Source organism: Bos javanicus, chromosome 10 (assembly GCF_032452875.1).
Source record: "Bos javanicus breed banteng chromosome 10, ARS-OSU_banteng_1.0, whole genome shotgun sequence".
In the NCBI taxonomy this organism is placed as follows: Eukaryota; Metazoa; Chordata; class Mammalia; order Artiodactyla; family Bovidae; genus Bos; species Bos javanicus.
Window position 1 is genome coordinate 10,312,407 of NC_083877.1, and position 13,532 is coordinate 10,325,938.

Below are 13,532 nucleotides of genomic sequence, written 5' to 3' on the forward strand. Positions count from 1 at the left end.
AACTTTGCTGTGCATTCTCATCGCTCATTCTGATTCTGTGGGTCTGGAGTGGGCCCTGAGGTTCTTTATTTCTAACCAGTTCTCAGATGATGCTGGTCCCAGACCATGCTTCAAGTAACCAGGTACTAAATGACCATCACTTTGATATGGTTTTTAGATAAGTTGAACTATGTAAACTAAACATTAAACAGATCCCATTGATCAAATGTATCATTCTTTTTTTTTCTATTCCATAGATGATTTCCCTGCTTATTAGAAATGCTGCATTTACTGACTCAGTGTGGTGTCCTGTTACTAGTGCATACGCCCTACCTCAAGGAGCACGATGACACTCTGCCACCCTCTTCCTCCCATCCAAATTTCAAATCTGTGACACTTCAATTCATGTAATTTCTTAAGACTGGGTGGTGGTTCTTCACCTGCGTAGGTGTTGTTCTTCACCTGTCTTCACTTCCCATCTTTCAAGATCCACTTCAGATCCTAGTTTTCGGACATCTGTTTCAGCTGCTTTAGCCCACTCTGAACCATCTTTTCTCTAACCTTTTACTGTCTTTTACAATCAGTGTTTTACTTCTGTCTCTCGGTTTGCTTCCCTAGTTAGATTGTAGACCAACTAAAGGTAAAGGTCTAGCTTGGGGACATTGTGCCTTCCCTTTATGACCTCTTTTCATGATATCTAAGAAACAGTTTGGACACTGTCTCTGAATTTGTAAACTTTGCTCTAAAAACCTGTTTCTATTCCTGTGTTCTTTGTATCAGTGAAGACCAAAGATCTTAGAGTCAAGGGGAAATCCAGTCTTTTAATAAGTCCAGTTGCCTTTACCTCCAAAGCATTTCATGAATCCGTGCTTTTCTCTTCCTCCAGTCTAAGCTTACCAGCACCTTTCACAGACCAACCTAGGAGGCTATGAACTAACCTGTCTGTGTCCACTCTGTTGCCCCTTCCAGTCCGTTCTCACCACTGTAGTATAACTCCAGTCCATCATGTATGCTAGTGTCTCCAGAATTGTCTTTCATATGCTGCCTTTCTCTGTCTACTCCAATTTATAAACCTTATTTTATCCAGGGACAAGTCACTATGTTTTTCTGACCGAGTGTTCCCTTTACACTTTGCCTGAAAGAAAGTGAAAGTGAGACTCTCAGACCCCGTGGACTGTACAGTCTATGGACTTCTCCAGGCCAGAATACTGGAATGGGTATCTGTTCCCTTCTCCAAGGGATCTTCCCAACCTAGGAATCAAACCCAGGTCTCCTGCATTGGAGGCGGATTCTTTACCAGCTGAGCCACCAGGAAAGCCCACTTTGCCTAGTTAGTCCCTTTTTACCCTTCAGAATAACAAGTCAAGATTCCTTCACTTGGGAAAGTATTCCTTGATGCTTCCCTGGAACCAGAGAGATTTTTGAAGGAAAAACAAAGCAAATGAACAAACCTTTGACGGCATCTCTTTGCTTTCAGCATAAAGCAAGATCGGCACTTGGTCTGGCCTTCTGTCTACATCTGTTAATCGTTTGTGTGTTACCAGTTGTTAAAATCACTGATGTTTGAATTAATTCTTTTTGTTTTAGTAGGCCTCTATTAAAAACACAGCAAACAAAACCAGCCTACCAAAACTACTTGTTAACAAAGCAGAAAGACATTGATTGGTCCAATCACTTTAAAACACTAGGACTTAATAGGGGTGAAAATCAGTGTTAATTGGATATTATGGATTTATTTTTAATGATTTTTTGTTTATTTAAAAAATAAAAGCATGCATACAGTGAAATATAAAACTATGTCTTAAATAGGTTTGTTATCATCATTTAAAAGTTAATAGACTTTGTTTGAAGAAGGCAGTGGCACCCCACTCCAGTACTGTTGTCCGGAAAATCCCATGGATGGAGGAGCCTGGTAGGCTGCAGTCCATGGGGTCTCGAAGAGTCGGACACGACTAAGCGACTTCACTTTCACTTTCCACTTTCATGCATTGGAATAGGAAATGGCAACCTACTCCAGTGTTCTTGCCTGGAGAATCCAAGGGACGGGGGAGCCTGGTGGGCTGCAGTCCATGAGGGTCGCACAGAGTCGGACACGACTGAAGCGACTTAGTAGTAGTAGACTTTGTTTTATCACCTTCAGGTTTACAGAAAAGTAATGTGTTTTTATATCTAATAAGTCATCAAACCTAAGGTTACCTAGATTTTGTCCTGTGTTATTTTCTAAGAGTTTTATAACTTTGTATCTTGCATTTCTGTGGTCCATTTTAAATGAATTTTTGTGAAAAGTTTAAGGTCTGTAGATTTCTTTTTCTTTCTTTCATACATGGATATCCATTTGTTTCGATACCATTTGTTGAAAACACTGATCTCTTCATTGAATTGTCTTTGCTCTTTTGTCAAAAGACTGCTTGACTATTTGTGTGTGGGTTTGCTTTTACATTCTTCCATTGATCTATTCTTTTACCAGTATTATACTGTCTTGATTACTGTATCTTTTTTTTGGTGGGGGGGCACTTTTTTTAATTGAAGGATAATTGCTTTACAGAATTTTGTGGTTTCCTGTCAGACATCAACAAGAATCAGCCATAGGTACCATTTCACACCAGTCAGAATGGCTGCAATCCAAAAGTCTACAAATAATAAATGCTGGAGAGGGTGTGGAGAAAAGGGAACCCTCTTACACTGTTGGTGGGAATGCAAACTAGTACAGCCCCTATGGAGAACAGTGTGGAGATTCCTTAAAAAACTGGAAATAGAACTGCCTTATGATCCAGCAATCCCACTGCTGGGCATATCCACTGAGGAAACCAGAAGGGAAATAGACACGTGTACCCCAATGTTCATCACAGCACTGTTTATAATAGCCAGGACATGGAAGCAACCTAGATGTCCATCAGCAGATGAATGGATAAGAAAGCAGTGGTACATATACACAATGGAGTATTACTCAGCCATTAAAAAGAATACATTTGAATCAGTTCTAATGAGGTGGATGAAACTGGAGCCTATTATACAGAGTGAAGTAAGCCAGAAGGAAAAACATAAATACAGTATACTAACGCATATATATGGAATTTAGAAAGATGGTAACAATAACCCTGTGTACGAGACAACAAAAGAGACACTGATGTATAGAACAGTCTTTAGAACTCTGTGGGAGAGGGAGAGGGTGGGAAGATTTGGGAGAATGGCATTGAAACATGTAAAATAGCATGTATGAAACGAGATGCCAGTCCAGGTTCGATGCACGATACTGGATGCTTGGGGCTAGTGCACTGGGATGACCCAGAGGGATGGTATGGGGAGGGAGGAGGGAGGAAGGTTCAGGATGGGGAACACATGTATACCTGTGGCAGATTCATTTTGATATTTGGCAAAACTAATACAATTATGTAAAGTTTAAAAATAAAATTAAATTAAAAAGAAAAAAAAAAGAATCAGCCATAGGTACACCCATGTCCTCTCCCTCCTGAACTTCCCTCCCCATCCCACCCTTCTAGATCGTCACAGAGCCCCTGATGAGTTCCCTGATTCATACAACAAATTCCCATTGGCTGTCTGTTTTACATATGGTAATGTAAATTTCCATGTTACTCCCCATACATCTCACCCTCACCCTCCTTCCCTGCCCCCATGTCCTTCGGTCTGTTCTCCACCTTTGTTTCTCCATTGCTGCCCTAAAAATAAATTCATCAGTACCGTTTTTCTAGATTCCATATACATGTGTCAGTATACCATATTTATATTTCTCATTCTGACTTACTTCACTCTGTATAATAGGCTCTAGGTTTAGTAACTGGTGAAGTTGAATGGAGACTGTCAGTCTCCTCACTTTATCGGTATTGTTTTGTAGGTATTTTCTTGAAGAGACCTGTAGTCTTTCCCTTTCTACTGTTTTCCTCTATTTCTTTGCATGGTGACCAAGGCCATCCCCAAGAAAAAGAAATGCAGCAAGGCAAAATGGTTGTCTGAGGAGGCCTTAGATAAATGATGGGAAAAAAATTTATATAAATATGGAGAAAGCTACTAGATACCGGAAAAATTTTTTTTAGAGTTAAGAGTAGGCAGATAGTATGGAATTCCAGAATACCAGAATATGCAGAGAACTGGAATAACCTAGAGACATAGTTAGAAAAGGATGTGTCAGGCAGTGGTCTTGTAGTAAAACACATGAGTCATGGAGATGAGTGATGCAAGCAATCAGTGCTTCTCATTCTCTCTTAATTCCACATTTCAGAGTCCCAAAGTCCTGAGATGATAGCCAGTTTGCAAATGTTTACAGGCTATTCCAGTTGGATTTCTTTGCAGTGAAATTTTCTTGTTCCACAGCTCTTGGATAAGCACAAGAATACAGAGAGCATGGTAGAGCTTCTGGACTTGTATCAGATGGAGGACGAAGCCTACAGCAGCCTTGCAGAAGCCACAACTGAACTCTATCAGTATTTACTGCAGCCGTTCCGAGACATGCGGGAACTTGCTATGCTACGAAGACAGCAGATCAAGGTATTTTTCTTAAAACCTAAAATGTTACCTACCTATTTCGTAGTTCTCAGTCTGGCTGGCTATGCATTTTAATTATTAGAGGAGCTTTTATAAATGTAGATATCTGGTCCATTGTTCCCAAAGATGCTAGTTTGGTAGTTTTGTGTTACACAGAGCCTGAATACCTCATTTTAAAACCATCTGGAAAGGTGACTGTGCTGAGTGGGCAGGGTTGAGAGGACCTTGTCTAGTCTACTCTTAGACTTCTTTAGCAGGAGTTTTGGGAACATATGTTTTGGGAGGACCTTTTTAAAAGTTACAAGGCTTTAATGGTAGAGCTTTAAACTTCATGACATTTGATTTTTGTGTGTAAAGTAATACTACATTTTTTGAGGTGAGTGTTAAGGGTTTGGTTTTATAGCTGACTTCAAATCAATGTTGCTGTTTAATTCACATGAAAATATTGCTGAACTAGGATATTAAAATTTTTTTGCATAATGGGTTAATTTGGAGCATTATTTAATAAATTTATATGTGAGAAATTACTGTTTATTCTGAGAACCTTATGCTTGGGGGCAAGAATGAGTGTGTATTTGAAAAAATATAACAAAGTAAAGCATGTCTGTGTTTCTTATTCCCTTTAATGAATCAACATGGAGCCATACAGACCATCACATAGTTGATGTTGTTCGCCTTTATTAATAATTTTGAAAAATATGGGCATTTTGGAAAAAAATGGCAGTTTTATCATAAACTTGGCATTTTGGTTAAGTGATAAATAGTAACTAAGAATTTTTAGGCACTACAGTTTCCTTCAATTTTTAAAAATGAACTGTAGAATTTTTGCCCATTGAAAACTTGACTGGAAGGCCAGGGATGAACTAGAAGACATGGAGGCCCCATCTTCTTCTAAACTAAGTTGCAGTGCAGAGCAGTCATACTCTACACAGCTGGACATTGACTAGCAGAGTCTATGTGAATTTTTGCCTTCATATTATTAATATATCATGATTTGTATAGGAGAAGGAAATGGCAACCTACTCCAGTACTCTTCCCTGGAAAATCCCGTAGACAGAGGGCCCTGGTGGGCTGCAGTACATGGGGCCACTAAGAGTCGGAGATGACTGAGCAACTTCACTTCCACTTTCATGCATTGGAGAAGGTAATGGCAACCCACTCCAGTGTTACTGCCTGGAGAATCCCAGGGACGGGAGAGCCTGGTGGGCTGCCGTCTATGGGGTCACAGAGTCGGACACGACTGAAGCAATTTAGCAGCAGCAGCATGATTTATATTGAGTATTAACATTAGCAAATTGATTGAACTGCCATGTCAGACTCTGTTGTCCACTAGCATCACTTACTACTCCATTTTTTTCTCCTGGGAAGCAGAATATGGGTGAGGTGGACAAGACAATGTATTTTTTAAACTGATAATATTTTCAGAGGTAAATATGGTATTTTACTGCATTGGTCCTCTGATGCCTCTCAACTATAATGATGAGCTAGAAAGAGAACAGGAACAAATTTGTGCCAAAAATTCAACTACTTAGATATGGACACATTTCTTATAGAAATACAAATTGTCAAAATAGGTTCAAAGGAAAATAGAAAAAATTTGGTAGCTCGATATTAACAAAGTTGAATTCATAATTTAAAACCTTGAGGTAAGCATTATCCAAATCAAATGACATTACAGAGAAAAAGAAAACTACAGATGAATATCCTTTATGAATGTAGATGTAATAATCCTTAATGTAATATTGAAAAATAGGATTCAGTAATATACCATGACCAGGGTTTATCTCAGAAAGACAAGATTGGTTTAACATTACAAAAAGTAATCAATGTAACTCACAATATTATCAAAGAAAAAAAATCAGTGTCTGTGGGTGCATAAATGCAATTGATAAAGTTCATTGCCCATCCATGGTAAAATTTCAGCAAAGTAGGCAGAGAAGGGAACTTCCTTGACCTGACAAAAGTGAAAGTGTTAGTCAGTCAGTTGTGTCCGACTCTTTGCAGCCCCATGGACTGCAGCCGGCCAGGCTGCTCTGTCCATGGGATTCTCCAGGCAAGACGACTGGAGTGGCTAGCCATTCCCTCCTCTAGGGGATGGATCTTCCTGACCTGTCTCTTGCATTGCAGCAGATTGTACTGTCTGAGCCCCTAGGGAAGCCCATCCTCCACCTGATTAAGGGTATTACGTAGAGCTCATTTAACATCGTGTGTGATATGAGTGATTGAGTTCTTCCCCCACTAAGATGGGTAACTAGACAGAATTGTCTGCTCTCACAACTTGTGTTCACTATTTCTCAGGCATTGGGGAAAAAAGTAAAGCTTTTTGTAATTCATAGATTATGTGATCACACATGTGAAGAATAAGAATCTAAAAAAACCACTGGAAATAATCTAAGTTTAGTTACAAGGTCAGTACTTAGAAATTCAGTTGTATTTTCTGTCTTCCAGAAATGAAACTGAAACAGAAATTTTAAAAAATGCTTGAAATGTTTAAAGATAAATTTTATAAAATCTATTAAAGGACTGTATACTGAAAAATTGTAAAATTTTGCTGAGAGAAATTAAAGCATACCTAAATAAATGGGAGATAGACCATGGTAATAGATTGGAAGAAAATCTATTAACAGTAGTCAGTTATATTCACATGTCAGCTCTCAGTGGATCTGTAGATGCAAATTAAAATTCCAGTAGGGTGGAATTTAAAATAGACCTGTGGTTACATATTTAGTTAGTTTTTCAAAAAGGTACCAAGGCAGTTTAGTAGGGGGAAAGAATAGTCTTATCAACAAATGCTGCCAGAAGTGGATATCTATATAGAAAAAATGAACCCTAGTCTTCCTTATGTTACACCATACACAAAAATTAATTTGAATACATCTTAGACTAAAACGTAAATCTTATAATATAAAACTTTTATAAGCAAACTGCGAAAGGTTTTACAGTCTTTGGGAAGGAAAGGCAAATGTTTTTTTAGATACAATGCAGAAAACTTGGGCCGAAAACTAATAAAAAGAATGATAAATTGGACTTCACTAAAATTAAATATTTTGCTATTGGAAAGATTAAGGAAATGAGAAGGCAGGCCATACACTGAGACAAAATAACTTGTAATATCAATATATCTGAGAAAGGAACTATGCAACTCAGTAAGATAAAACCCCCAAATTTTCAATATGAGCTAAATATTTAAAAGGACACAAAGAAATGGCCAATAATCACATGCAGAGATGCCCAACACACTCACCAAGGAAATACAGATTGATACCAGAGTAGGACACTGTACACACTCACCTAGGAAATACAAATTGATACCAGAGTGCAACACTGTACATACTCACCTAGGAAATACAGATTGATACCAGAGTGTGACACTGTACACACTGATTATTCAGGTGAGTGTAATGGAAATATTTTGGCCCTCCCAAATAGTAATGAGGTTGTAGAGTAACTGGAATATTCATACATTGCTAATAGGATTTTAAAGTGGTACAGCCACTTGGGAAAACAGCTTGACAATTTCTTCAAAAATTAAACGTATACAGTTAATCTTTGAACAACCCTTGGGTGTGGTTCCAGTACCTGCCATTTATACCAGAATTCTCAGATGTTTAATGGCAAAATAGCTTTCTAGATCATGGTTCCCCATCTGTGGATTCAGCAACAGCAGATCTTACAGCACTGTAATATTTGTCAGGGAAAAAAATCTGCATAGAAGTGGACTCATGCAGTTCAAACCTATGTTGTTCAAGAGTCAACTGTACATATCTTACAACTCAGCTGTTTGTCTCCTAGTTACCTATACAAGAGAAATGAAAACATCTGTTCACAAAAGAAAAAACTTGCCAGTGTTTGTGCCAACTGGATTCCTGGTAGCCCCAAACTGAAACAGCTCAAATAACCATCAATAGGTGAATGAGTAAATAAAATGCGGTATTTCCATATGATAGAATAATATTCAACAATGCAAAGGTGGTCTTCCCTGATGGCTCAGTGGTGAAGAATCCACCTGCCAATGTAGGAGACGCAGGTTAAATCCTTGGGTCCGGAAGGTCACCTGGAGAAGGAAATGGCAACCCACTCCAGTATTCTTACCTGGAAAATTCCATGGACAGAGGAGCCTGGCGGGTTACAGTTCATGGGTTCGCAGTCAGACATGACTTAACAGCTAAACAACAACACAAGACACAGCAACAGAGACACACCTCAAAGTCATGCTAAGTTGAAGAAGCCAGATACAAGAGAATATATACTGTGTGAAGGGATGGATGGCAAGGTGGTACTGGAATATTTTGGAGGTGACAGAAATGTTTTGTATCATGATTGTAGTGGTTGTTTCTTGGGTTTACGGCAATCAAAACTCATCAAATCACGTACTTTAGACAGATTGATTCACTTGATTATATGTAAATTAATTAAATCCTGATTAAACAGCTTACAAAAAGTTGTGCTGAGCGAAAGATGCCAGACACAAAGTATAAACTACGCCTCCATTTACATGGAATTCTAGAAAATTGTTCTGAGGAGTTGTTGCCTGTGGTGGGGCCGGGGAGATTCTCTGAGAGGATCAGATGTAACAGTCCTTTGGAGAGATTGATGTATTTTAAATCTTGATTATGGTGGCTGTTAACATGAGTATAAAACTTGGACAAAATTTATGTTTAAAACATGGGTACATTTTGTTGTATATAAATTATAACTCAGGTATTTTTTAAAAGAGGAATGAGCAAAATGTACAAGTTTATGTAGAGACACAAAATGAGGCGATCAACATAGCCTGAAGACATACAGTAAAAGAGGGATTAGTGAGCTTCACTATTGAAGAATAAGAAGTCAGTAGGAAGTGAGTATACATGTTTGTATTAGAGATTGAAATTGAGACTATTCCATATATATATAAGAATAGGAATGGTATAATAAACAGGCATAGTACTTGGGTTTTTAGACCCAGTAAATTATTCAAGCCTTATTGAATCCAGCCCAGCACCATGTGTGGAGGCCAATAAGTGTCATGGCTGGGACTGGAGCACATTTGACTGCAAAGCCTGTTCTATTAGTTTTTCCACTGGGTGTGAATTGTTTGGTATGCCTCAGGTCTAAGGATTTGTAGGAGAGAAGGTATGGTCAGGACCTAGAAAGCTGTATCATCCCATGGAGTTTGACCTTTACTCTTTAGCCTCATCCCTTTCAGAAGCTCCCAGACTTTAATGTACTGGTTCTTTAACATGTGAAAAATGTGAGCCCCAGACAGGGAGCGTCAGTATTGTTAGAAATACAGATTCTTAGGCCTTACCTCAGATACCCTTAACCGAAACTCCAGGGAAGAGCTCAGCCATCTTTGTTTTAACAAGTCTTCCTGGTAAGTAGGACACACTGTGCAGTTGAGAGCCGCATGTCTAATAAAACCTGAAACAGCTGAGGCTTGGAGCACACTGAATTCTGAGATACCTTCACTCTGGGCCTCAGCTTTCTCATCCGTAAAACAAAAATTAAACTAGATGATCCTTGGGGAGTTACCTGGGGGTCCAGTGACTAGGACTTTTCACTGCTGGGGGCCAGGGTTTGATCCCTGGTTGGGGAGCTAAGATCACACAAGCCGTACAGCATGCGGCCCCCCCCCCTCCAAAGGAGAGAGAAGCTTAAATAAATAAGTAAAAGTAAATAAACTAGATCCTCTCTAGATTTTTAAAGACACCCAGTGTCTTAATGAGTCACAGTGAGTTCACCTACTGATAGTCTTCCTGGATTAACCATAAGCACTTCAAACACATTGTCCAACTTATTTTTAATAACTTGCTGAAAGCACATAAGTTAAAAACTAGAAGGCATCCTCAGCTTTTCCCTCCCCTTTGCATCCTGTCATATCATTTTGCAATTTGACTATTTTCTGGTTGTAATTTGAATATACTCTTCTTCCTCTACCCTTCCCCTCCCCCAGGGAAATCTGTAGGTGTCTTTGTGTGAAATAGAAAAAGACACCCATCTCCACACTATTCCAACAGACAAGTGGGCATATGCAGCAGTACAGATGGCTTGGCCAACCTCCTGGTTTTGTGCAGTGTGCAATTTTTACGTCATTGGACCACTATATACTCTACTGTGTACATTGTGAAATATATAGTGCTTGCTTGTTTTGTTGTTCAGTTGGTAAGTTGTGTCCAACTGTTTGTGACCTCATGGAGCCCCTTTGAGCCCACTAGAATCTGTCCATGGGATTCTCAGGCAAGAATACTGGAGTAGGTCGCCATTTCTTCTCCAGGGTATCTTCCCTACCCAGGGATCGAATCCACATCTCCTGCTTGTCAGGAGGGTTCCTTACCACTGAGCCCCACTATACATTATATGTAAGCACTATACATATAGTGCTTACCACTGTACATTAAGATACTTATCTCTCACCTGAATTATTTATTGATTTCCTTATCTTTAGATGCCTTTTACCTTCAAAAATGCATCATTTCATACTCTTTCCTGAGGATATTACATTTTACATTTACTTTGAATGTAAAAATGCATGAAATACATGATGCCGAATCTAATTATGTCATCCTGGTTAATCAAGAGTCATATAACTCCTAGGCCTGGAAAATTCACATTAAGATCACCACTACATCAGTATACTGACAAGTTTATCTTTGCATTTGTTTTACCCAAGAATCAGAGTGCTTTTTAAAAAATTACTATCTCAACAATAGAAGTAACACTTAAGCATCTCATATAAAACCCAGTATCCAAGCTAGTAATGTACTTTATAATAAGTAATTCCTTGCCAAGAAATCTGTGTTTATAAACTAGTCTCACTATCCTAGCTACCTAAACTGACACATACTTTTTTCCATGTTAAAAACAGACACTGTTTTCTTTCTGGCCCTGAAATTGACAACAGAGGAGTCACTGTTTTTAGCACATGACCCAGCTGACCAGTGCTGTGCATCTTCGGATTCGCCAAGTTAGGAAAAGAACTCAGTATCCTAGCTTAACGTCTTCAGTACAATAAACTATAATCACATTTTTAAACAGTAGGCTGTAGCATTAGCTACTGAGTTTTAGAAGTCAGTGAAAACACAGCATTTAAAAAGCATAGCATGTTTCTCTTCTGTGTATTTGGGTATATATGTGCGATGAAGGTAAAGATAATCCAACAACAAAGTACAGGTTATCTCCAAATACCAGATTTTTTATATTTTTTTATTTCTCATTTCTGTACAGTGTTTAACTATGCAAGTAAAAGTTTCTATCTTCATGATCTGAGTTAAGATTTTTGAATTATGAGCACTGCTCATTCTGTTTATTACATTTTCTGTACCACAGTTGGGTTTGTTGGGATCTAACTGGAAGATCAAACCAGTTATTTCAACAGAGAACCATAAGGCAGCTCTCAGGTACCAGAGTTAATTGCAGAAACGGCCACCACTCCTAGGATTGGGGGTTACAAAGGGAAAAGGTGAGGATAGGCCCTATGAAGCTGACCTCTGAGGAAGAAGACCGCTGTTTGAGAGAACCAGACCCCTGGGGATAAAGCACTGATGGACTGGTGCTGCTTTGTCTTGGGCACACACAGTGAGGCTGGTTCTGCAGAGCTTAAAAACTGCAGACTCGTTTCTGTTAACTTCTTGAAGAAGGTACTAGATGCTGAGATTAAAAAGCGAGACTGGAATGATGATCACAGAACAGCAAACAAGAAAGTCAAGTGACAAAGATAGGAAGACGCAAGGTGTCTCTTTCCTTCAACTCTGAAATCTCCTCCAGCCCTTCCTCCTGGCAAAGGATAAATGTGGTTTTCAGAGCTCGAATCCTAGCATCACAAGGCAGAAGGCTGAACTTGGAGGTGATAGAATCCAAATACATCTTGACTTTCAAAGTCAGTGAAAAACTGTAGCTAACCTAAATTACAGTCTTAGGTATAATAACCAGACGGAGTTTAGTCATGTCATTGAAAGGGACTTCTGTCATAACATGCTGAATAAGAATTTAAGTTTTGCTGCAGTGATCAATTTATTAAATCCTTTTTTCATATTTGTGAATCTTTTGCTTTTTAACTTGTTTTAAATTGCAACAAATGAAAGCACAAAACCTTGATGGTTTTATTACAGAAAACAAGTTTTCTAGACTCTTACATGCAAAAAGTCTAAATATGCCACCTACTGCTGAGAATGCCACAGTGGCTTCCAGTTGCTTGTCACGTGCAGCACAAGCTCCAGAGCCTCCTCATGGTGATCATAGCCTACTTGTCTAGGCTTATCTTCCTCTACCTTCATCTGTTTTACCTGAACTCCAGGTAGGCTGGACTGCTCTCTGTCCTTTACCATACATTGAACTTAACTTGCCTCAAGGCTTTTCTCAGGTTAATTCTTATCTACAGCACGCATTTTGGGTGATTCTCTTTTCCCATATCCTCCCCATGTAACTGTCAAAATCCGACCCCTCCTTCAAATCCTTCTGCAATTTATGGACTTCAGTAAAGTTTGTTTGCCCTGATCCAAACAGCTAAATGTGTTCAAAGATTATGGTATCATAAATTCAGTTCAGTTCATTCACTCAGTCGTGTCCGACTCATTGCAACCCCATGAATTGCAGCACGCCAGGCCTCCCTGTCCATCACCAACTCCCAGAGTCTACTCAAACTCATGTGCGTCGAGTTGGTAATGCCATCCAGCCATCTCATCCTCTGTTGTCCCCTTCTCCTCCTGCCCCCAATCCCTCCCAGCATCAGAGTCTTTTCCAATGAGTCAGCTCTTTGCATGAGGTGGCCAAAGTACTGGAGTTTCAGCTTCAGCATCACTCCTTCCAAAGAACACCCAGGACTGATCTCCTTTAGAATGGACTGGTTGGATCTTGCAGTCCAAGGGACTCTCGAGTCTTTTCCAACACCACAGTTCAAAAGCTTATTAGTTCCTCCTCACTTTCTGCCATAAGGGTAGTATCATAAATTACTTTTCAGAAAAGGTTTTAGTCAATTTATAGTTCCACCAGCAGTATATTATGTGTCTCTTGTCTCACCGTGACCTCACTAACCCTAGTTAGTCTTGTTTTTAATTTTTGCTTAGTAATTTTTC

The 13,532-nt window shown here is 39.1% G+C and overlaps 1 protein-coding gene across 1 annotated transcript in view; it reads left to right on the top strand.

Moving 5' to 3' along the window:
* Nucleotides 1–13,532, top strand: part of JMY (junction mediating and regulatory protein, p53 cofactor) — a 77,965-nt gene that overhangs the window by 24,014 nt on the left and 40,419 nt on the right. The window contains exon 2 of the mRNA XM_061430040.1: nucleotides 4,309–4,482. Within this exon, the coding sequence (XP_061286024.1) occupies nucleotides 4,309–4,482 (174 nt within the window). The remainder of the gene's footprint in view (nucleotides 1–4,308; nucleotides 4,483–13,532) is intronic.